Below are 25,877 nucleotides of genomic sequence, written 5' to 3' on the forward strand. Positions count from 1 at the left end.
ACTGCTACAACACCATGACATTTGGCCTCAAGAATGCAGGTGCCACCTATCAGAAGGCCATCCAGAAATGCCTCCAGGGGCAGATCGGGCGCAACACCAAGGCTTATGTGGATGACATCGTCATCAAGACTAGGTCCAGTGATCAGTTCATTGCCGACCTACAAGAAACATTTGAAAATCTCAGGAGATTCAAATGGAAGCTCAACCCCACCAAATGCATCTTCGGTGTCCCGGCAGGCAAACTACTCGGCTTCATCGTAAGCAACCGGGGAATCGAAGTCAACCCAACAAAGATCAACGCTATCAGATTCGTGAAGCCACCTAGGTGTAAGAAGGATCTGATGAAGCTTACAGGGTGCATGGCCGCCTTGAGACGATTCATCAGTCGACTCAGCGACAGAGGCCTGCCCTTCTTCAAACTTCTCAGAAGTCGGACAAATTTTGAGTGGAATGAGGAAGTCGCCGCAGCCTTCTAGCAGCTAAAGGATTTCCTCACAACTCCACCAGTCTTAACAGCTCCAGAAGACGGAGAAACGCTACTCCTATATATCACGGCAACTACGCACGTGGTCAGCACTGCCCTGGTCGTCGAATGAAATGAGCCGGGCCATGTCTATAAAGTACAATGATCCGTCTATTTCATCAGTGAAGTACTCGGCGAGTCCAAGCTGCGCTATCCTCAGGTGCAGAAACTCCTCTACGTGATCCTCATCACGTGTAGGAAGCTGCGCCACTACTTCCAGGCGCACAACGTCAAGGTGGTTTCCTCCTTCCACCTCGGCGACATACTTCACAACAGGGATGCCAATGGCCGAGTCGTCAAGTGGTCGGTGGAGCTAGGAGCCCTCTCCATCGAATTCCTCCCCCGTTCCACCATCAAGTCACAAGCCCTGGCAGACTTTATCGCCGAGTGGACTGAGATTTAGGATCCACCACCTGATGAGCCACCCGAGCACTGGGTCATGTACTTCGACGGCACCCTCAACCTCGATGGCGCTGGGGCAGGCATCCTCTTCATCTCTCCGAGAGGTGAGCAACTAAAATACGTCTTGCAGCTACTCTTCAAGGCCACCAACAATGTGGCCGAGTACGAGGCCCTCATCCACAGTCTCAGGATTGCGGCCTCACTCGGCATCAAGAGGCTATTTGCGTATGGCAACTCCAAAGTCGTCATCCAGCAAGTCAACAAGGATTGGGACTGCACCCAGGAGAAAATGGACGCCTACTGCAAAGAGATCCGCAAGCTCGAGGCCCACTTCTACGGCCTGGAATTTCATCACGTCCTCCGAGACTACAACGTGGCAGCCGATGTACTCTCCAAGCTGGGCTCCAAGCGGGCACTCGTCCCGGCTGGCATCTTCGTGCAGGCTCTCAACTCCCCCACTGTCAAGATCGAGGAGGAACCTCCTACCAAACCCGACCTAGAGCCAGCCCTAGGCCAGGAGGTACTGGTCGCCGATCCAGATTGGCGAGCCTCGATACTCGACTTCATCATCAACAATAAGTCCTACCCAAAGGACAAGGAGCACGAGCGACTCGCCCGCCGAGCCGCAAGCTATGTTGTCATCGGAACCGAGTTGTTAAGGCACTCGGCCTCTTCAGGAACCCTCTCCAAGTGCATCTCCTAGTCAGATGGAGTCCAACTCCTCAGCGAGATCCACTCGGGAATTTGCGGAAACCACGCAGGAGCTTCCACCCTGGTGGGCAAAGCTTTCAGGTCAGGCTTCTGTTGGCCGACGGCCCTGGCCGATGCTCAAGCCATCATTAGATGGTGCCCAGGATGTCAGTTTTTCCCAAAGCAACAACACATTCCGGCTCAGGCTCTGCGAACGATCCCTCCATCCTGGCCATTTGCCTGCTGGGGACTCGATTCGGTGGGACCCTGAAAACAGCGCAAGGCGGCTACACCTTCATATTCGTCGCCATCGACAAGTTGACTAAGTGGATCGAGGTGAAGCCAGTCTCCGCCACGACAGCAGCCAAGGCAGTCGAGTTCATCTAGGAGATAACGCACAGGTTCGGAGTTCCCAATCGGATCATCACAGACCTGGGCACCTCCATCACCAGATCCGAATTCTGGGACTTCTGCCAGGAAAGCTGCATCGGCGTATACTACGCCTCTGTGGCCCACCCCAGGTGCAATGGCCAGGTGGAACGCGTAATGGCTTGATCCTTCAGGGGCTCAAAGCCAGGATCTTCGACCCGATCGAAAAATATAGCTCCAAGTGGATCCAAGAACTACCCAGAGTAGTATGGGGGCTGCGCACACAGAGAAGCCGGGCCACCGGCTACTCCCCCTTCTTCATGGTCTACGGTTCTGAGGCTATCCTCCCAACAGATATTGCCTTCGGTGCTCCGCACACCCAGAACTACGACGAAGGCGAGACCGAAACAACTCGGCAAACAGACCTCGACATGGCCGAGGAGCACCGTCTGACGGCAGCCCTCCAGCACGCCTGGTACGAGCAGCAGTTACGCCGTTATCATGGCAAAAATGTCCAGCAGCACGACTTCAACGTTGGCGACCTGGTACTCCGACGGGTCCAGACCCCCGGAGGCAAGCAAACTCCCCCATGGGAAGGGCCCTTCATCGTGAGCAGCGTAGTCCTCCCAGGAACCTACAGACTGCAGCACGAAGACGGAACGGACATGGGCAATCCGTGGAACATCGAACACCTTCGTCGCTTTTATCCGTAAAAAAAGAGAGAGATATGTACCCTACTCATTAGTTATTAATAAAGTCCAAAGTCTTTATTTATTCGTATCTATTCCTCCCCCCCCCCCCCCCCCGCGGACCCGTTCAGTACGCTCAGGGGCTGTGTGTCGGTCAGCCCGACTCGTCTCTTCCACTCGGGGGCTGGGCTCGGCCATTCCGTCTCGTCCAAGTCTGCCCAGCGCAGGCACCCCCAACGTAACCAGTCGTTGTAGGCACAACCTTGTTAGTCATGGAACCACCCTGCGTCACCTTCTACCGCCCGCGCGCTTGATGATCAGCTCTCAGCCCGGCGAGTAAAGGCACATCGTAGGGTCGTCTGTTCCTAACTACTCGACCAACTTAGCAGCAACTCGGTTTACAGAACCCAACACAAACACATGCAAATTTATTTACATAAAAAATATTGTTTCTTTTGGCCACCCGCTGACCATTTTTCTTCAGTTCCTACAATTACAGGTTCAGGTCGGCCGCCACGCGCTCCGCGATTGGCCGGGCGTCGGCGAGGTAGTAGGCCCAGGCGAGGTCCAAGGTCTCTGGCGCCATCCCGTCACCCACCGGCTCAAAGTCGGCCTCCGAGAAGTGGGACTTTTTGAGTCCCAGGGTGAACTGGGCCACATCCTCGGCGACCCCCCCTGGCGAAGACACCGAGCCGCCCGCGCGCCGCCTCCAGCCGAGCGTCTAGCTCCTCTGCCGTGGCCGTGCCCTCCAGCTCAAAGGCGACAAGAATGGCGCTCACCTTGTTGGTAAGCTGCTCCAGGGCGCGACCGCTGCCGCAAGCCGAGCCTCCGCACCTGTCCGAACAGTTCTAATTAACTCCCCGCGAGTTGGATCCGAAAGGAAACAGGGTGATTCCAGAATCATACCTTCGCGCGCCTGGTGCTCCAGGCGGAGCTTGCCCTCTGTGGCATCCTCCCTGGCCTCCGCGACCTCCCGAGCCTTCTGCAGCTCGGTGTTGGCCTTCTCACAAGACGCCAGGTCGCGCTTCCGGGAGCGGACCTCCTTCTCCAGCCCTGAGAGGGTATCGATTAGCTTGAACACAAACGAGTCGGCACAAAGCATGGTACGCCTCTTACCCCACTTCTCGTTCGCGAGGGCCTTCTTTGTCTCCGCCCGCTGCTTCTCCAGCAGGTGGTTTTGCGCCTCCAACTCGGCCAGCCGGGACTCGAGCTGCTCGAGTCGGCCGTCCGTGGCCGGCGCCCACCGCACCCTCTCGGCGGCCCACTGGCTCAGGCCGGCCAGTGCCTAACAAAGACCGGGCAATCAGATCAAAATTCAGTACAACACGAACAACTACATAGGCAAGGGATGTCAGCTTACCTCGGTCGATTCCGCCGCACGGCGCGCGGCGGCCCGGAGCTCCTCCGCCAACCTGGCTGACTTGTCACCCTTGGCCTCCAGCCCCTCCGCCACCAGGATCCCGGGCAGAACAGGGCCCTGACAAGCGGAGAACAACTCCCGGCTCGGAGTCTCCCGCGGCAGAGGCAGCAGCGGCGCAGGATGCACCTCTGCCACCCCTATCGGTGTGGCCTTTCGAGCCTCGGATCGCCCGGTGTCCTCCGCCTCCACCTCACCCAGCGTCACCTCCCGGCGAGTGCTTGACCGCGGCGGGCTCCCCACCAACGGATCGGAGCTACCCGCCTTGGCCTGGCGGGCCTCATCAGCGGACTCCTCCACCTTCCTCTTCCTGTGCAGCCAAAAATCACGCATCATCAAGACAAATCGCGACCCAAAATGACAAGGGATTGTGCGCGCAAAATCCACTTACCCTGCACTCCGGCGAGCGGTGAAAGACAGCCTCAGCAGCGCAGCGGGTGGCTGCGGTCGGGGCACGAGCGGAGGAGATCCGATCCCTCCAAGGTGCGCCAGTCCGGCCACTGCCTCCCCTTCACCACGCCCGGCGTCAGCACCGGCGCCTTCACCTGGCAATTCGGGGGCGTCCTCTGCCCCCAGCTCCTCGCTCCCTGACCTCGAGGTGGCGGCGGAGCCTCCCTTGGGCAGGGCACTCCTCAAGCTAACCTTAGAGGCCGAGATCTTCCTGATGGCACGCTTCCTCACCTCGGCGCGGCCAGAGGGGCGTTGGCACCTACAACTTCAACATCCGACCCGTCCCCAATGGACGAGTCGGACGACACCTCCAGATCTGCTGCCTCCGGCTTCTTCAGATCGGCCGGGGCGGCGGCGTCCTTCTTCGCATCCCCCTCTGGCAGGGGCACGGGAGACTAGAACTCTAGAACTTTTTTCTGCATTCACAAAGGCATTCTGAGTTGGTTACAACCCAACGGGTGCCCTGCATATGAAGAAGCAGGGTAGAAACGACTCCAAGGCAAAAACAGAACAACTTGGAACAAAAAATAGAACAACACGGAAAAGACAAGAAGACTTACGGCTCTGGTTGGCCACTTCAAGCAGTGCGTCTTCGGGCACCCGCGGTTGCGGATCGGCCCTTGCATCATGCGGGCGACCCGGTTTGCGGCTTCTTCCCGGGGAACCTTTCGGTTCTGCCCCCGAGTCGGGTCCTGACGACCCCAGTACTCAAAGCCGGGGTGCATCCTGTCCCGAATCGGCTGCACCAGCCGCTTACTGAAGGACAGGGCCACCACGGCGCCCGTTAGTCCCTGGGCTGACAGGCCAGTGATTTCTTTGAGAAGGAGATCCACCTGGACCATCTCCTCCTTGGTTGGCTGTTCTTCCCAGCACGCGCGAGGCTCTGGTGCTCGGCCAATGCGGGCGGGCAAACATGGGGCCAGGTTCGACACCACAAACCACTCCATGTGCCATCCCTTGTTGTTGTCGCGCAACTCCAAGGCCGGGTACGATCGGCCCTGGCGCAGCGAGAAGGCGGCCCCGCCAACCACGTCTCGGCGAGCGGCAAGCGGGTACCCCCTCAGATGGTACAAAGCCCACCACAGATTGAAGTGCGGAGCAATTCCCAGGAACACCTCGCACAAATGGATAAAAATTGTGATCTGCGCGATGGAGTTCGGCTTGAGATGCATTACCTCAAGGCCGTAGAAGAAAAGGAGCCTACGGAAGAAGGCCCCCGCAGGCAACGCGAAGCCCTTCTCGTAGAAGGACTGGAAGATGACCGTCTCCGTACGGTCCTCCGTCGGGAACTCCTCCCCGAAGCAGCATTTCCACCCCGAGATTTCCTTCTCGGGGAGGAGCCCGTGCTCCACTAGATCTTGGATATCCTCCTCCCGGAGGTTGCTCGGCGCCCACACCTCTGAGGGCGGCGGCACGTCAGCGGCGCCTCCAGACGTGGAGGAGGAAGACTTCGGCGACTCGGCGGCCAATCCGGGTGGCGGCGGGCGGATCGGATCTGTACGAACGTGGGGAGGATGACTGGTGGTGAGAAGGCGAAGAGGTAACAACAAGAAGGCAATAGCGAAGAGGCCACGGAACGGGTGGCCCTCCGTGGGCCGGGCCCTTCCCCTTTTAAAGAGGATCAGTTGCGCTTGCAACGGCAACCCTGAAGATCGCGCTGAATTTGAATGGACTTTCCAGAAGCAGCCTGAGTCGTACTCAGCAAGGAGCGGGCCCCCAATGGTAACTTTCTGCCCATCGCAGTAAAGACCAAACGGTAAAAATACAAACTACCCGGGCGCCGCTACCACTAGGCGTGTCTCCGCGACTCCGCCAGCGACCCTGCTCGGGGGCTAGGCGCCGCTACCACTCGGCGTGTCTCCGCGACTCCGCCAGCGACCCTGCTTAGGGGCTGGGTGCCACGACTTCAGAGTTGGGTGGATTCGGTCAAACAAATGATCAGGGAATGACAAGATAGCATGACATACTCGGTGTTCAGGCTACCTAGGAATTCAAGCGAGTAAGACTTCTCTATGGACCCTCAAAAAGCTTCTTCGAAACCTTCTGAGGCTCGGGGCTACACCCAACGGGTGCGCACAGGGGCGCATTCCGTTGAAGGCAGAAGGGAGTCAGACATCATTATGAGTCCCGAAGAACTTCGCACAAGTCAAACATCAAGATTCAAGATCAAGATCTTCAGCACTCGGGGGCTTGACGGAGGTACATCCGGTACCTCCCAGCCGAGTAGTTATCTCCCGACTGGGTACCTACTCGGCCAGGATCGCTCTGCACGACTACCCGGCGGACAGGCACTTGGCTGGACGTCGGAAGGTTCCTCTGAGGATCAGAATCAAGGCGCGGATATGTATTCCGGATATCTAGGGATCTAAACCGACCTAATTCCATGTAACAACCCGAGTAGATGTCTTTCCTTACTTGTAACCCATGGCACCTGGCCTATAAAGGCGCCGTGAGGGGACCCATAGAACGCATCTAGCATCAATCATCTCATCATCAAGCTCAATACAAACCACACAGGACGTAGGGTATTACGTTTCCGAGCGGCCCGAACCTGTCTAAACCCTAGCGTCAACTCGCAACCATCTAGTTCTTGGCTCCGGAATCCCCTCTTCACCTACAAATCTACCGCCAGACATACCCCTGGTGGACTTGCCGGATAAGCAATCCGACAGAGGCCCTGCACCAGATCGACAGGCACAATCCGACTCCTTCCGGCTTGCGCAACAGCCGCACCCCTGTAAGGCAATAAGGAGATCAAGAAGATAACCAAGCACCACGTCCACCCCACCACCAACGTCCAAGATATCAAGATGAGAGTTACCACGTAGGCCCATCGAGGAACCGAGACCAAGATCGCGGTAACTTCCGTGATGCACGGGAAATCATCAATGCTCGATGCCACGGTCGTCCGGTGGATGAAAAAGATCGCTTCCCTGCCTTCAGCCAAAGTATCAACTACGCCGAGTACCTAATCGGCTTCAACCCTGCCAACATGCAGAACTTGAAAAAATATGACGGTAAGCAAGACCCTCGTCAATGGCTTCATATTTACTCGACTGCTGTTGAAGTTGCAGGAGGAACAAATTCTATGAAAGTAGTCTACTTCCCGATGGCCTTGGAATCTGCACCCCTCACGTGGCTCGAAAGCTCAAAACACGACTCGATCCACTCATGGGAGGACTTGAAGCAGCTCTTCTTCGACAACTTCCAAGGCTCCATCCACCAACCCGCCACTCGCCACGACCTGCACATGTGCAAACAAGAGCGTGGCGAGACCCTGAGGTCGTACATCAAGCGGTTCTTCGACACACGCTCCACCATCGCCAACATCGCCGCCAACGACATCATCGACTGCTTCCACAACGGCCTCGCCACTCAACAACTATATCGCGACTTCGGAAGAAACCGACCCCGCTCGGTCATGGCCCTCCGCGACATGATGTTGGAGTGGGCCGACCAAGAAGAACAAGAATGTGACCGCTTCCCTCATCATGATGTGTTGACACCATTTTTTGACACGTGTCAAGGAAGGTGATGTTGTGAATGAAAAGTTGCCGATTTGAAAAAAACCAAAACATGCACAGTGTCAGGATCAACCGGTGGAGTTGCAGCCGATGGGCCAAGAGAATATTCCAAAAAGATGCTAGTCTGCGCAATTTGGTAATCGGCCGATGGAAGAGTTGCCGACGAGTCAGAAAAGGAGAAAGTCCAGATTTTATGAGAATTATGATGATTCGATTGTAAATTAGAAATAGTTTATTTTAGGAAGCCTTTACTTTTTAGTCAAGTAAGGTGTTTGCCTTAATCGGCTAGGACTTATTAGCGTTAGGCTATATATATATCAGTTGTACAGGACTGGAAAAAGTTGATACATATCCAATACAACAACACTTTACAATTTCTTTGCACTTTACTTTTTCTGTCGGCGACTTTGCTATTTTCTTTTTCCGCGAGTTCTTTCAAGCTAATCAAGGACGTCTCACATTCGAGCGACTTGATTTGCTGGTAAGTTTTCATTTTACCGAATATATCTGAGCTTTAGTTTTCGGGCGCATCACTGTAGCTTCGTTCAGATCAAAACAAAAATTATCGAATTTGTCTAGGCTTTGATCTCTGGTGCATCGCTGTTTTCTCGTCTAGATTTATTCACAATTTATCGATATCGGCTAGATTTATAGGTTTTTTCCTGTGTTTTTGGCAGTTATCAGATCCATCTACCTAGAATACGTGAAACCGGCTACAAATCTTGTGATATTCTTGTAATATTGTGAAAACCGGTTTAGAACTGTTTTAGGTAATATCGATCAACATTATTCAAGCTATACGTTCGTAGCTTTTATAGTGTTTAGCACGTGCAATCAGCTATCGTGAGCCGGTTTTGTCTTTTTCCGCATCGCCTGATCATCCGACACACTTGTTTATCCCGCACCCGTATTAAATATTCTTTTGTTCTTTTCCCTATCGGCAGAGCATGCCAATACACCTGTTCGAGAGATATTCAGAATTCCAGCCGATAAACTCTCAGATTTAACTTTTGTTTATCCCTTGTCAATCGCAGGTCAAATTGACTGGCACACTTAGTTGACTTTTCGAAGCTTGGTGAACACTTGCCCTTAGATTCCAGTGTGTTGATTTTTGCGTCAATATAATGATAACAATGAAAGGCGCAACGACGATTCGCGCACCGACAAGAACCAGTGCAATGGGGACAAGAGGCGCAGGCTAGGTGACACCGTTGCAACGGTTGATCGAGGCCAGTGCAGTAAAAAGGGAAGCCAGCAGGACAACTTCCAGAAGCTCCTCGCAAAACCTTGCCCTTTGCATCCAAAAGCAAGGCACACAATTCTTGAGTGCATAAATCTACGGAAATCCCTCCAAGAGCATCCACTCGAAGAAGACAAGAAGAAGAAGGGCAAGCAGGATGAAGTGAAGTAGCACAGGAGGCCCGGGACCTCGCGGGTCCAAGTGGCGCAGGAGGGGTGGCCCTTGCTAGCTGCAAGCCACATATGAAACATATCACAAAAATCAGCAAAGGAGTTCATAGCAGTAGCTGTTGAAAATATCTATCATACTTGAATGGGAAAGAAAAATTCAGCATTGTGAAGCTGTTGAATACTTGAATGGGAAAGAATGTTTTAAATCTGGATGATACTTTTCAAAACAGTGAATTACAGCCACTTTTCCAAGCTAAAAACAAAATCAAATCATCATGACATTCCTGCAGTTGTCATGCAACAAATCATATTGTCCTATATATTATTCTGAATCAGACAGTCAAGAAATTGAACCACAAACCAATATTAGACTTTAAGCCTATGATGGTACTTTATACACATGTAATTTGAGTAATGGCAACTGAATCAGTCAAAGACAGAGCAGGCAAATGTTAAGGCAATACAACATCACAAGGCAAGATTGATCTTGGATACACAATACATTAATTGAAAATCCATTGACATTAGCGCATTTTTGAATTACTAGCAACAACCTGGTAGTCAGCATAAAGTATTCTAAGAGAGCAACATGCATGACACATTAGCATCAGAATCAATGACCGGCTGCAGTATCAGGAGCATGTAGACCCTACGAACTCTGAATGTTCTGTGATGTTGACAATATGATTCTGAAACCCACAGTTCAGAAGAGAAGGGGTACATGGTCAGGGCTACTAATACACTCGGACGGAACCTACGAACTACTATGCTCTGTCACAAAACATCAATTGACTCTCAAGTGAAGAGCAAGAAGGCAACAAATGAAAAAATATGTCAAAAAAATATTACCTTGTAGGATTTGGCTATTGGCGTTGGTCCTTCTGTAGTGCTATCGATGGTGGCTTGCCTATCTGGCGTCATGCTTGCAAGGACGTACGCGGTGGAGGGGCAATCGCCGGCATCGACGAGGTGGCGCTGTGAGGTCGAAGCTGGGTCGTCGATGCCGGTGGCGCCGGAGGCCTGAATCCTGATGGATCCAAGTGGTGCGGGACAGGCGGCCCTCTTCCTCATTGGCGGCCAGCACGGCGAGGTCGGGTCGCCGGCGCAGCGAGGTTGGGTCAGCGGCATTCGGTGCAAGAGCTAGGGTTTCGACGAGGAAGGACTAGGCGCTGGATGGGAGCTGCGAAAGGAACGGAGGGGAAGTGGAGGGCGAGCGAAGGGGGAGGGCGAGCGGAGGACCGTTGCCGGTGAGGGAGAAGAAGCAGCACTCCCTCTCGCGCTGTCGAGCAGAACGACGGAAGGGAGGAGGGGAAGCGAACGAAAAAAACGGGGAGTAGGGGCCTCTGATGATTATGCATATAACCGAATATGGTGAATGGCGTCCAGACAAAGTCGAGTAAAAGACCCAAAGCTTATTGGGTTCGAGTTCCCAAGGTGGAGGTTCAAAACAACTCAAGTTCGAGTCCACCTCGAAATCCAAGAGCAGCCCACACCAAAAACCAAGAGCAGCCCACACCAAGTCGCATACGGAGTTCGTTTCGGACGTTTTTATATCGATGGAAAGATAATTTCAAGGAGCTTCCAATGGCACTAGTTTCAGGCCCAAATTCATTAGGAGTCAATAGAAATTGTCGAAATAATGTAACGTCTAGAATCTGCCAGGGCGTTGCACCACCGTCTTTTGGGCTATTGTCCAATGTCGCGTGTCGGGCCAAGTGGCCCAAGTGGTGGACGCCCTCTTGGCCACAACCAGCAACCTAGGACATCCCTTAGGGTATAAACTCAGTAAATGCCGCCTAGAATGAGAGGGCTTTGTTTAGTTCAAGTTTTCGGCATCGAAACTTTGATTGATTCATTGTAACTCTGGTGACAAGTCCTTTTACTGTGATCCAAGGCCCTCGTTCTTTATCCCCTCCACTGTGTCAATTAGTCCTTTGGAATTGAGTTCTTGAACCCCTCTTGTGATTCCCTTCATCCATATTTGCAATATCAGATTGCGTGTTTACATCTTCTTGCTTGTGTTCTTCGATTCGCTTGCAGGAAAAGCCTTCTTGGCGAGATCAATCAAGTTGTGCTTGGTTGATAACCAACAGAGCAGTGGTGTAACGGTTGCAGGGTTCGAATCTTGCTGATTTGAAGCTGGATCATCAACGTCGAGTCCTCCACCAATCGAATTTATCCCTACCTCTCGGAAGATCGGGCCTACTCCTCATCAAGTGGTATTAAGATTCCAGGTTGCCCGTGAGGTATTATCATGTTTTCCCCTTTAGATTCATTCGTGTTCATCACCTATAGTCCACAAAGAGCCCTAAAAATTGTTTCCACTGTCCTATAGCCCTTTTGTGCCCCACAACTTTTCTTTTTAGATTGCTTTTCTGAATTTTAGTCCCTCGTTGTGTCGTTGTGTTCGCCGTGTCTAGATTTTGTTCGTGGTCTAGTGTCAACTCTTGCTTTCGATTTGCACACAGCATAAGTTATAAAGTGAGAGAGAAAAGAATTTTTTTCTACCACCAGATTTAGTTGTTACATTTCTTGGAGAGAAGGATAGTCTGAATCGCTTGTATTTGGTTTTCATTGTTTACTCATAGACAAAAGGGAAAAGAAAAAGGCAAAGGTGCAAAAAAAAGAAGAAGAAAAAACCGCACCAAAAGAAAAAAAAAGAGAACAAAGAAAAGAAAGAAAGAAATTCAGAAGTGCTTGCATCCTTTTGTGCCCTTGTGCAGTGCTATATTGTTGCTTGCTTGAACTAGGTCCGAGACGAGTTTAGGCCGGCGACATAGACTAGCTTGGGACTACTTTTCAATCTCGCAATTCTGAATTGAAATAATTGCTATTCCTTGCTACCATATTGTGCTTGCTCAAAGTTTCACATATATACTTCTGTCAGCACAGTTTCACCTTGCAACTGTTACACCCAAGCTTGACAACTGATCGTGCCGCCTATTGGCTTTGGTAAGAACACTTCAAGACGGTGGTAAGCCGCTTGAGATATTGCATTCCACTTTCACCACCACCCAGTAGTTGCTAGTTGATAGAGATAATACTTTTGTGTTGTCTTTTGCTGTCTTCTAACAATGACAAGTTGTTCATATCCACCGACCTATGAAGGTATAGGTGCAGATGAGTACATGGAGTGGGAGATTTCCATAGATAACATATTTACTACTCGCTTTATGTCTCCAAGGAGGAAGGTAAAATATGCATCCAGTGTTTTGAGATATTTTGCTTTATCTTGGTGGGAGTCTTTAGGTCCATTAGATAAACCACAAACTTGGAATGACATGAAAATTGTTATGAGAGAAAATTTTGTTAATCCATCTCTTATTATTAATTCAAATGATTAGGTGCATCAATTAGATAATTCTCTTGTTATTCCTCCTACTATGCTTAACCTTTTGCAGGATCATTTACAAAAAGAGCGAGGATGACGTGACAGAACCTAAGGTGCTCACAATCTCGTGTGCAAATTTAGAACCATCACCTAAAATAGCCGCTACACAAGAGAGCAACGGCGATGCTACACTCATGAAAGGTGAGAGTTCTCTAGATGTGCTGAAATTTTCCACAACTATTAGTGGAACCATCACTTGATTTACATTTGTCACAAGATGATTTGCTTGATATTCCCTATGATAAAGATGACTTACATGATCCTGAACATGAACAGAACCACCCATTTGTGCTAAATTAAAACATGTTAATCATATTGATAGTGGCATGAATGAGCTAAAACTAATATCTTCTTTAAAAACTTTGGGTTACATTGAATTTGATGTTTTGTGTAATCTTAGTGATTTGGAGGAGCAACATTTTGAACATGCTGAGTTACCATGGTGCTCTAGACATACATATCATGCTATTGGCAAATATGACAATAATGAAAAACATTTGATACATCGGGTTTATATTTGTGCAAATCTGAATTTTCATTTTGTTGTGCAAGATTGTAATCAACTAAATGGATCCAATACTATTGATATTCATATGACATCTATTCCTATGATAGCTTTTGTTAGTACTAATCTTTTGCAAGATAGGGTTGAAAAGGATTTTCTTGTCCAAGGTCATGTGCATTCCAATCAAAGAACCTGCAGAATCAGTTTCGAGTACAATTGGCACCGAGGGCGGCTTTTCTTTCAAGACTGGAAGGATGATAAAGACATGACAAGTATGAATATGGCCAAATATGGTGAATGGCGTAAAGATAAAGGAGACCTACAAGGTTTTCCAAGTCGAGTAGAAGTCCCAAAGTTTATCCGGTTTGAGTCCCCAAGGTGGAGGCCCAAAACAACTCAAGTTCGAGTCCACCTCAGAGTCTAGAAGCAGCCCGCAACAAAAAGGGAAAATTCGATTCATGCCACCACAACTCCGTGAAATTGGGTTTCATGTTCAAAATCATGCCACTCAATGGCATGGATTTCAACATGAAATCCAATTTCAAGAAGTTGTAGTGGCATGGATCCAACTGACCCCGACGCCCAGGTCACATACGGAGTCTGTTTCGGACGTTCTTTATATGGATGGAAATATAATTTCAAGGATCTTCCAATGGCACTAGTTTCAGTCCCAAACTAATTAGGAGTCATTGGAAATCATTGAAACAATGTGACATCCAGAATCAGCTAGAGGGCGTTGCGCCGTCGTCTTTTGGGCTGTTGTCCAATGTAGCGTGTCGGGCCAAGTGGCCCAAGTGCTGGACACCCCCTTGGCCACCACCAGCAACCCTAGGACATCCCTTAGGGTATAAACTCAGTAGCCGCCGCCTAGAATGAGAGGGTTTTGTTTAGTTCAAGTTTTCGGCATCGAAACTTTGATTGATTCATTGTAACTATGACGACATGTCCTTTTACTGTGATCCAAGGCCCCCGTTCTTAATCTTCTCCACTGTGTCGATTAGTCCTTTGGAATTGAGTTCTTGAACCCCTCTTGTGATTCCCTTCATCCATATTTGCAACATCAGATTGCATGTTTACGTCTTCTTGCTTGTGTTCTTCGATTCGCTTGTAGGAAAAGCCTTCTTGGCGAGGTCAATCAAACTGTGCTTGGTTGATAACCAATGGATTAGTGGTGTAGCGGTTGCAGGGTTCAAATATTGCTAATTTGAAGCCGGATCGTCAACGTCGAGTTCTCCACCAATCCAATTTATCCCTACCTCTCGGAAGATTGGGCCTACTCCTCATCAGCCTCCCCGGCCGTCCGCGGGAGAAGGGGCTGGGAGGCTGAATTCAGGGGCCTCCTACTGTAGGGGCTCTAGTAGAAATCCTGTTGGAGTGACTTTTTTAACTCTCGGTCCCTATTTTGTAAATAAGGGTTGGAATAGGGACTCTGCTGGAGGCTCGATGGACAGATTCTTTTCTTTCTCTTTCTCTTTCTATTCCATTTTTCTTTTAGACAAACTTTCTTCAAATACTTCCACACACTCTGTTCGGCTAGCTATGGCTGGTGGCTGTTGCTGATTTGTTGTAAGAGAAAAATACTATAGGCTGGCTGGTGCTGGTTTGGTGTGAAAAAACACTGTTGGCTAGTAGATATGTCCTTTCAACAATTTGAATTGGTTAATCAACATTTTTCTAATCTAATTCAACATTTAGTACAAACTAATTCACCATTTTATACGAAAATGTTGAAACAATGTACTAAAATGTTGAACTAGTTGATCCAAAATGTTGACTTTTAAAATATAATAAAAGGTTATATTCATATTGGATCTCAATATGTTGAATTAATTCTTAAGAATACAGAAGTTTAAACGGATTCAAAATTGAGTGCACCGTTTATGAGAAAAATGTATTTGAAGTTCCAAATTCGAAAGCCACCTACGCCTACCAGAATGCAACTAGTGTCTAGCAACTTCCTCAACCGCACCAACTATGGACCCTGCTGCGCTCTCTCTGGCTGGTGTTGAAACATGTGCTTAAAATCGGACGACTGAAAAGATTTGCACCCATCTCAAACATTGAAAGATATGTAATCAATTTTCTTGTGGAAGATGGATAGGATTCTAGTGTCCCTATAGACCTTCCGGAAGATGGATACTCTATATATCTATAAAGCCCATTAGACCCCAATTAGATTCAATATTTTTTGAAAAAATATTCAACATTTTGCCATAATAAATTCAACATCTTCTACAAACTATTTCAACATTTAGACATAATAGATTCAATATTTATCAACTTGATTCAACAAAAATCGCCGCCCGCCCTCTTCCTCTCCAGCGCCGGCGGCGACGCGGGCACGGCAGCGGAGCTGGCGGCGCCAACGGCGGCGCAGGAGACGCGCGGCGGCGGTGGAGCAGGCACAGGGCGCTCGGAGCAGACGGGGGCGGCGCTCGGAGCTGGGGGCGGCGGCACGTAGCCGGCGGTGGCAGCGCTCGGAGCAGGCGGCGCGCAGCAGGCGAGCATGCGCGCGGAGCAGGCCACGGCGGCGGTCGGGGCGAGCAGAGCAGTTGGGAGAGAAGCTAGTGTTAGAATGGATTTAAAGGTTGTGATTGCTTTGCACGAATCTCAAACAATGGAAGGTGGAGAAAAAAAATCTTCCGAAAGATATACAGGTTTCCCGGCCCTAGAGGAACCCAAGAACTGATGGCCCAAGAATATAGCATTTTTTTTTCCAAGAACATAACAAGCAGGCCGTTCTATGCAGACCCAAAATTGAAGAAGCGACGCTGCGACGGCCCACTTGCTTTTCCAACCAAAAGGCCCAAGGCAAGTCCTTGGTTGCATCTCTGCAACCCTCCGCGCCCACATCCGCCGCCATCGCCGCCATGGAGGACGCCACGACACCGCCGTCGCAGCCCGAGCTCGTCGGAGAGAAGCGCAAGAGGGAGGAAGGATCGCCGGATGCGGCTGCCGAAGACGCGCCAGCCGCATCCGGCGAGGACGCGGCCGGCGGCGGCCGCCACCCGATGTGGAAGACGAGCCTGTGCTCCTTTTTCCGCCGCCGCGGCGCCGGCGCCGAAGGGTGCAGCCACGGGGAGTCCTGCCGCTACGCGCACACCGAGGAGGAGCTCCGCCCGAGGCCCGACGGCACCTGGGACCCCACCTCCGACCGCGCCAAGAAGCTCCGCAAGGTCGCCGCGGAGGCCCAGGAGGAGGCCGAGGAGGAGGTAACGGTGGATGAGCAGTCGCTCGACAAGTGCCTTGTTGGCCTTCCCAGGGGCTGGACGGCTGATAGGATCAAGACCTTCCTCCAAGACCAGGTAAGTCGTACTTTTATTCAGTGTTAATTCCTTCTTGGTTTCTCTACTCTGCTTTGCCGGCATTAAGAAATAGCACTATATTGAACTACTGTTGGGACTGGAATGATTGGCTTAATACATTGAAGTGCAAAGCAAAGTTGATTCTGTCTAGCAGTGGCATCTGAGTGTTAATTGTCTATAAGTATTTTAGGAACCTTGGGGGTGATGGAATTCGATCATGTTTGGTTGACACACTATGGAAAAAACCAGGCATGAACTAATGTCTTTTGAACAAAAATTATTTCTAGCTTGTTAATTAAGTTCTAGCAAATTTGATACTTCAGTACCTTGGCAGGTTTTCATTTGCAAATATGCTATGGAAGCTTCAAGTATGTGGCATTTGTTGCGGCGCAATGTTTATCTAAGGGAAAAATAGGATTTGTTACGTCCGCGAGCTAGAGGGCGGTTTTACAGTGTTCCATAGAAATCCCACACATATGGAGTGTCATGTAGCCAATTTCCTTTTTCTTTTTCCTTCCAAGAGATTAGGATATGACTTTGCATTTGTCAAGCCTGCTTTTTATGTGGATGTCACCAATGTAAATGCTACAATTCAAAAACGATGGTGATGCAGGGAATCTTGTATGCGACAGCAAAGAAGAAGAAGGGAATGACAGTTGGTTTTGTGACTTTTGAAAGTGTCGAGCAATTAACACATGCTGTTCAGGTAATTATCTGTCTCTTCGTACTAGCAACCTGTTGAGGTGTCTTTGAAATTAAGATTGACGTTTTCCTCTCAACTTGATTAGGTCCTCAAGGAGAATCCTTCTGGTGGAAAGGAAATAAAGATATCTGATGCTAATCGTAGGTCTCACCAGAAAGTCCGTGCTGAAGGGCATGTTGCTAATGGAACTGCAACAGAAAATGGTAGTAATCCTGCTACTACTGCTGGGGAAACATCTGCACCTGAAGTGGTTGCCTCAAGTAAAAAAAGTGCCCGTGATGCTGTTACTCCCCTTGCCCATATGCCTTACAATGATCAGCTAGAACATAAAAAACATTCAATGGCACAAATACTGAAGAGACTTGTATGAACAATTTCCTATCCTTATACTGTTTTAAACAGTACTTTACTATGTTTCTGCAGAAATTACTAACCAGTTTTGTTATTGTCTTGTATCATAGACTCGCAATGCTAGGAAAGCTTGCCCACCTGCCATTCCCCTTCCTAATTGGATTTTTAAATCAAAGGAAATTGGTAACGTCCTAACCTTATTGTGTTGCATTTTTACATTTTATTCTCAGTAATTATGATAACCTCTATTAATGGAGAGCTATGAGCTGATCTAGTTCCCCTCACGATCAGATAGTTTACGATCCCTTTATGTTTTTTTTTTCAAAGAAATGCCTCAACTAGTACTGTAACATGGTCTCATTAAATATAATTACACTTGTAGCTTGTTTTGGCTGTGGCCATGCATAAGCAATTGCTCTACTTCTGATGATCCCCGTGCAGATTCTTTTAGACAACTATATGGATAAAAATGATTCTATGGCATGTTTTGTGTTGGATTTTTTTGGCAGAATGACATAAATATAATGCTTATCTGGGCATTCCATGTGGGATTATAAGTAAACTGATACAATCTCCATCCTCGGACAAGTTAAATATAATGTTAACAGACATGTATTTTAGTGCTTACTTAATATTACCCATAAGTTATTGCAATTTTCCAGTCAATATAGAAGTACTAATCACCAGATGCAAATAGGTATATGTATGTGCTGAGGGAATATCTATTGTCCACTATGTTGTTTCTATTTATTCGATTTTGCATTATCCTATGATGATTAATCCATCTGAATGTTGAGGACTCTACAACTGAGTCACTGCATCTATATTCCAAATTACAAAATTCCATGATCCAAACTAGCAAAGATTAATTCTCATAGTTCCACCCAAGCAATGCTTCTGTCTTCAATGCTTCCATATTTCATTTCAATAACAGATAAACCGTTACAAACTTACAATCTCTCTCCAGGCGAAGACATATAATATGCAGTGCTTGAGTATAAAACGTGTGGCAGCCATGCCTTTATTTTGGTGAAATGTGGACACTGATAGCATGCAATCCAACTCTTCATGGAAAACAAACAAAATCTAATATACTTCGCTTACTCGGAACATATAATTGGTTTTGCACCAGTATCTGAGATGCTTGGCAATTATAATCTCAAATATTTGGAACATTCTGACTCTGAAACAACGGGTACACAAAACATCCCTTTTCAGCTTAGCAACGACCTGTGCTTAGATTCTTGGAAATGTCTTTCTGTTCTCTATTTTTTTCTCAAACAGGCAGGACAACTGCATGTCATTGCATTAGGAGAAATGTTCTCTACTTTTTTAATTTTTTTAGTATGTAGTAATGATTTGCTCAATTACCCAGGTGGTCTTCCTTGCAAGCTCGAAGGCATTTTGGAGTCCCCCATTGTTGATGGATACCGTAACAAGTGCGAGTTCTCTGTAGGATATTCCTTGGAGGGCAAGAAGACAGTAGGCTTTATGCTTGGGAATTTCAGGTTGGCTTATCTCTTTCTTATTTTCTTCACTGCTCTTAATCCAGTAATAATGACTGGTACAACATGATTCCAGGGAAGGTGTGACTGCTGTTGAGGAGCCTGTGAACTGCCCAAACGTCTCAGAAATTTCCTGTAAATATGCTCAGATGTTCCAAGATTTTCTGCAGTCATCAAGCTTGCCTTTGTGGAGTCGAGTTGATAACTGTGGGTTTTGGCGCCAATTCACAGTATGCTCTCTCTAACTTTTAAACCTGAGTGAGATGCTTCTATTTATGTTTGTATTGGATATATGATTAGGAGTACTCTAGATTTAACACTTCACACTGGGATTGTTATTAGGTTCGTGAGGGAAGGTGTCCAGCGGAAGCTGTTGTTTTACAACATGTGGAATCACAAATATCAGAAGTCATGCTTATTGTGCAGGTTGTTTGGAGCAAAAATGCACTTATAGTAGCACTTCAATGGATATAAAGATTCCTAGTGGCTGACCATTGACACACTATCAAACTTCGCCTATACTTTCAGGTGTGTTCAACAGATGTTGATGAGGCTCTAATGAAAGAAGAGTTTGACAAGCTGTCCACTGCCCTGATACAAGGCGCCTCAACGTGCTCACCTCCATTGCCACTAACAACTATTGTAGTGCAAGTAATGTTTTGCCAGCTTCAGTGCTATGATTTTTGTGCATTTTTTCCCTTTCTGTGTTTTATGCAATCTGGAAGGATTTTTTTTAACTTTTTCTTACATTCACTATTTTTGCCTGTGAAGCATAGTGTATGCTATCCAGTAAAAGGTCGTATATTTTTAATCAGTTACTTTGTCGTGGTAGTCTGAAATCTTGCTTAACATTTTTCTAGGAGTACTTAAGGGTGCTACTAATTTATATGTTCCTTTCTAACACTCAGTCCATTATTCATTTGTTTTTTAGTGGTTGTTTGGATCCTGTTAATCTATTTATAAAAAATAGGATTTAGCAATAAGATTATTAGAAAATAGGTTTCATATGATTTTTAGGGAAAGTGGGTTTTAATTTATTAATTTGTTGGAGAAGTTTGCATTTTGTTTGGATGAGTAGTTCAACAGTAGAGAAAATTTTAGATTGGAAACTGATTTCGTGAAAAACAAGGGTTGGCTTGTCATAAACTCATGATATTGAGTGTTGGCTAAAATTTGATGTTTCTTTTTATTTTGGTTTTATCTTTCCTAACAAACCAGATTTGAGGTTGTTATGCCATGTAATTGAGTTAACGAAACGTTCTTTTGATAAAGATCAAACTATCCCTTGGGGATGTTACTTGCCGCTTATGCTGATAAGTTGTCTGTCTTTGTTGTTCTTGAAATATTTGAAGAATAATGAAATCTAATTATTCATGCAGGATCATAAAGGAATATCAAATGCTGCTCCTGCTGACTGTCCGCTGATCCCACTATTGGTGCCAAAGGGAGATCAGTTGGAAGGCAGAGCAGAAGATAAAACGAGAATCCATGATCACATTAGCAATTTAAAGTTCTCCATATCACCGACTGCTTTTTTCCAGGTCTGTAGCTGAAGTAGCAAGTTAGTTTGCCAATCTATTTCTATGGTTAAATATAGTAATGACATACGATATACAGGTTAATACTCTTGCTGCAGAAAGACTGTATACCCTTGCTGGTGATTGGGCCAATCTCAATTCGGACACATTACTTTTTGACGTATGTTGCGGGACTGGAACTATTGGTCTAACCTTAGCACATCGTGTTGGAATGGTAATTTCTTTTCCACAATTTATGTGTTACAAAGTGATCAGTCTTGTTATCTATTGTAACGCACGACCAGATCTGAGCTCTTATTAACTTATGTGGAGTCTTGTTAGAGGACTCTTTTTTTGGAAGAATCTTTTCGAATCTAGTTACTATTTGCGACAGGTTGTCGGGATTGAAATGAATGAATCGGCGGTTTCAGATGCTCACAGAAATGCTCTTATTAATGGCATAAAAAATTGCCGCTTTGTCTGTGGCAAGGTGAGGCTCATATTCCATATGAAATTTACAGCACTTCTCTAATTGTTAACTACTGTCATATCATTCTGTTCAGTTCCATTGACCTTGCTGAAATAATCTAATTTGAGTTCATATGATGGGATTAAACAGGCTGAAGATGTGATCGGGTCCCTTCTCACAGAATATCTTGGTTCACCACAGCAACACATTGCAGCTTCTGAAAGTAATTCTGTGATCAATGATACAAGCAAAAATGAGGATACGATCAATTGCACAGAGAGTGATGTTGAAAATATGGACAGTTCAGCAGAGAAAAATGACAATGGTGAAAATGAGCAGCCTAGAGATGGATCAGTTGATCTTCACACTTGTGGTGATGAGGATATAAAGGGAGATTCAGTGGATAGGGTTAACAAAGAGGCTGATTCCAGTCCTGATGAGCACATTGAGGCCGTTGTTGAACAAAGTTGTGGGGAAGCATCATTGATCAATGACGAGCCCACTGATGCAATATCAACTGATAGTTTGGAGCATGGCAAGACATGCCAGGATAGTTCTTCGATTCAAAACAACAATGTGCTTGCTGCTAGTGCATGTCAGTTCAAAAATGTTGTTGCCATTGTGGACCCTCCACGTGTTGGCCTTCACCCTACTGTAAGTAAATTTTAATATTTTGCTGAAGGGACTGTGATAGTTAATACTGAAAAATCTGCTTTCTTCCCCCCTGCTACTAGAGTTAAAATGTGCTGTGAATTACCCCTTGTATCTAATCAAAGGCCTGGCTATCTTAGTGTATTCCTCCATATGCCTTAAAGTTATTCCTTGATAATTCAAGGCAAAATAGCCATTTTGGTCCCTCAATTTTATTGGAAGGGTCAAATTCATCCCTCAACTTTCGAATAGGCCAATATAGTCCTTCAACTTTTATTTTAGAGTCATAGTCATCCTTATGCTGATATTATACTCCATAATAACATGAGATTAATGCAAAAAGACTTTTTTACCCTTGGCTTCTCCTTGGCCTTCTTAATTTCCACTCTTCACGCGCCCGCAATACAATGCTATGTATGGATAAATAAAATTTGATGTTCTAAATTTAACAGTTGTTGTTCAGCTGCTAAATGCATTGATACTCATGCTACTATAATGATTTGCTTGCATTGGCCTAAATATTTTTTAGTAATAATAAACTGTTGAGGAATTTAGAAGGGGAAGAAGACAATGGTAAAGAGGACTTTTTGCATAAATCTCATGTTATTATGGAGTATAATATAGCACAAGGATTAGTTGGCCCAAAAACGAAAGTTGAGGGACTATATTGGCCTATATGAAAGTTGAGGGATGAACTTGACCTTCAGATTAAAGTTGAGGGACTAAAATGTCTATTTTGCCATAATTCAAAGAATAGACCTTGTTATTTGTCAAACATTTTTATATTAACATTAACCTAGCACCCATCATCTGACTAAAGTCTGATGAGCAGTTGTACTTATATTATGTTGGAAAAATAGCCATTTTTGTCCTTCAACTTTGCTCCAAGGGTCAAGTTGGTCCCTCAACTTTCAAAAAGACCAATTTGGTCCCTCAACTTTTGTTTTTAGGTCAAATTTGTCCCTATACTGATGATGCTCCACAATACCATGAGATAGATGTGAAAAGTCATTTTTACCCTTAGCTCCTTCTCATACTCAATTTCCATTGTTGTATAGTTGTAATTAATCAATAATAGGTCACAATAGATCTATTATTCTGTCCACTGGTTTGATGTCTCTCGTATTTGTTGAAATGTCCTTTCGTATTTAATTTAGTCTAGATCATATAAGAATATAATGCACATGTTTGATTAACTTGTTGCACTGCTGCTAAACATGCAAATTATTAAGGAGAGAAAATAGCCAAGGGTAAAGATGACCTTTTAGCATTAGTCTCATGGTATTGTGGAGCACTACATCAGTATAGGGACAAATTTGATCTAAAAACAAAAGTTGAGGGACCAAATTGGTCTTTTTGAAAGTTGAGGGACCAACTTGACCCTTGGAGCAAAGTTGAAGGATCAAAGTGTATATTTTGCCTATTATGTTTGTTATATACTCACACCCTAGTATCTCTCTATAGGTGATCAAGGCATTGAGGATGCATCCACTCATTCGACGTCTAGTGTACGTATTCCACATAACTGCATTCTGCTACATTATCTGTCAAATATACAACAGTTCTGAAATTCACTGCTTTCCTTCTTTTCTTCTATTGCAGGTACATTTCCTGCAATCCAGATAGCCTAGTCGCCAATGCGATCGAGCTGTGCACCCCAACATCTGAGAAACAGGAAAAGAACAAAGGCAACCGAGGATGGCGATCAATGAGCGCTGCTGGTCTTGCTAGGCAGCGGACGAAGTCCATGCCGAACTCTGAGCCTTTTATCCCCAAGAGGGCGATGGCGGTGGATCTGTTTCCTCACACCTCGCACTGCGAGATGGTTATGCTTTTCGAGAGGTGAAGGAAGTGTGTGTCTATGCAAGGCATGGTGCCTCATTCTTTTTAAGTCATTTTAACCATTGTGTGTCGAGGACCCTATATCAATTTTCCGCAGTTTGGTCCTCATGTTGTAACATGCTTATTAACATCTATTTGATCGAGAAGCCATGGATTGGATGGTTAGTGTTTGATATTCTGCATAATTTTGATAGGATGTGCTACTTCAGCGTATCAACACATTCCGTTTCCTGATAAATGGACGCCACATGATTGAAGTACCAAATGTACGTGCTCCAGCTTTTATATGGATGGTCCAATCTGGAGTGGCATCCTAGTCAGGGAAAACCGTACATAAGTACTGGAGCAATTGTTGGCTTGATTCCAACTGCGATAGCACTTATCTTTTCGTTCATTGCTTTGCGAGTGGGTCTGTTCTTTTTCATTTTTCATTTGATCTGACAGGATTTGAAAGAGATAACGACATGTTCCTACCTGAGTTGCATCGTCCTAAATCATGCTGTCTCATTTTGAGTATGATGTGTTAACACTAGGGTATTTAAATTTTGACAAGACTAGATCCTTGGCCATTCATTGGTTACTTGCTAGGATTAAAGATGAATGCCACTAAGAAAATGATTAAACTAAAACTCTAAGGTTAATGAGAGAGGAGGTATTTATCAGGACAAATTTATTACTGCATATGGTCATTTGCACCTCTTTTCAGAATTTAAAGAACCGCAAAATATGATTGCTTGAATTTACTGTAAGTCGAATAGGAGAGATGGGGAAAGCACTGACTATTGCAGATGAGATTGCTGTCGGTTGCAATCTTGTCTTTTGTAACTCTGTTTTCTGTGATTGGCCAGATCTGCTTTAAAAGGGCCAACACAAGGCTAAACAAATATCTAACGCATGAAGTGATGCTGATGGAGACGTACATGGGGAGGATTTCTGGTGCCCCAGAAAGTAAAGCAGCTCACAAAGAAAAAAAAAAGCAAAAGGAAATGATTCTCAGGGATTGGGTTGCCGTAGGCCCCGGCATGAGGCATCACATTCATGTGTGCTGCTCAAGTCCAATGCCAAAACCTTCATTGATGGATGCAGTCATGCAGGCAGGCAGGCAGGCATGAGATTTAGGTGGCCAGCATGCAAATGGATGGGCATTCCATCTATTTATTAAGGTGAGAGAGACACACAGACACTCTCTCCCCCCCTTGGCCCTTGGGTGTGAGACCAAGACCAGGTTTGTTGCTACATAAATTCTGAGCTAACAACCGGTTGACTGCCATCTGCCGGTGGGGGTGGGGGTGGTTACTCTTACTCCTCATCATCACTGCTCGGCAGCCATGAAACGAACCATACCGACGGCATGTGCAACCTATAGTACCTGCAAAGTCAAACCATTATTTTACTTTTTTATATTGACAGGGGGAGAGAATTTCCTTTTTAAATAAGTTTTTGAAAGCACCCACATGTATATAAATCGTGAGCACTTGGTAGGCAGCTAGGATTTGTGCAAAGACGAAATGTTCATTGAAATTTTGATCTCTAATATGGTTCTGTTTGTCCACATCTCAAAAATTCCCACATATTCGTTTCAAAAAAAAAATCGATTCAAAAAAAATTTTCCCACATATTTCCAGATGGGCGGCTGCTGGTTGTCAGCTTGCTAATGCTTGGTGTTTGCCAGTAGGTGTTTTTTTTTAATCCCTGTTTTCACGTGTGCAAGAAGATTAGCGCCAGCAGTGATGTCAAACACTGCAAATGCACTTTTTTTTTATTTAAAACCATATATATACATGCGGCTGCTGATTAGCACAATAGCACTTGTTATGATTATTTTATCTGCATTGATGCCAAGTGATCCTCCTCCAATGGTTATGCCGCCGTCTCCAGGTTAACAAATATAATACCCGCTCCTACGTGGCACGCAATCTCTCTAGAGATCATTGCAGCGCGTCACGATCCGACGTGTCATCCCCATGGGCCACAAATGGAAAACGGCCTCTCATGAACCTCCAGCGAAAAAATGCATGCATACCTACTCACTCACACGGATCATCACTCTCAAGAAAACGTTGACACTATACAAAATAGGCTCTCATCATGTACGTAAAACGAGACCATGGACATGAGGCAGTTAGGTCTGCCACCTGTCCCCTTGACATTGTCCCATGCTCAA

At 46.4% G+C, this 25,877-nt stretch overlaps 2 protein-coding genes and 1 long non-coding RNA gene across 3 annotated transcripts; 2 read left to right on the plus strand and 1 right to left on the minus strand.

Annotated features, from left to right (window-relative positions):
- Positions 1 to 962: 962 nt before the first annotated feature.
- Positions 963 to 1,628, plus strand: LOC120643070. Its single transcript, XM_039919603.1, has one exon. It carries the CDS (start codon positions 963 to 965, stop codon positions 1,626 to 1,628), a length of 666 nt encoding a protein of 221 aa, XP_039775537.1.
- A 7,508-nt stretch (positions 1,629 to 9,136) lies between these two features.
- LOC120642844 lies at positions 9,137 to 10,812 on the minus strand. The gene is made up of 2 exons (XR_005662751.1): positions 10,324 to 10,812; positions 9,137 to 9,533 (listed from the first exon to the last, which is right to left on the minus strand). It is a non-coding gene; the product is annotated as an uncharacterized LOC120642844 (long non-coding RNA).
- A 5,373-nt stretch (positions 10,813 to 16,185) lies between these two features.
- LOC120639560 (zinc finger CCCH domain-containing protein 24-like) lies at positions 16,186 to 23,978 on the plus strand. Its single transcript, XM_039915414.1, has 14 exons — positions 16,186 to 16,675; positions 17,289 to 17,381; positions 17,464 to 17,742; positions 17,840 to 17,912; positions 19,105 to 19,237; positions 19,311 to 19,464; positions 19,577 to 19,660; positions 19,763 to 19,885; positions 20,614 to 20,775; positions 20,852 to 20,986; positions 21,146 to 21,241; positions 21,371 to 21,874; positions 23,336 to 23,379; positions 23,474 to 23,978. Exons 1-14 carry the CDS (start codon positions 16,241 to 16,243, stop codon positions 23,715 to 23,717), a joined length of 2,559 nt encoding a protein of 852 aa, XP_039771348.1. The 5' UTR covers positions 16,186 to 16,240; the 3' UTR covers positions 23,718 to 23,978.
- Positions 23,979 to 25,877: the final 1,899 nt, after the last annotated feature.

The sequence above is a fragment of the Panicum virgatum genome, chromosome 7K (assembly GCF_016808335.1).
Source record: "Panicum virgatum strain AP13 chromosome 7K, P.virgatum_v5, whole genome shotgun sequence".
Classification (NCBI taxonomy): domain Eukaryota; kingdom Viridiplantae; phylum Streptophyta; class Magnoliopsida; order Poales; family Poaceae; genus Panicum; species Panicum virgatum.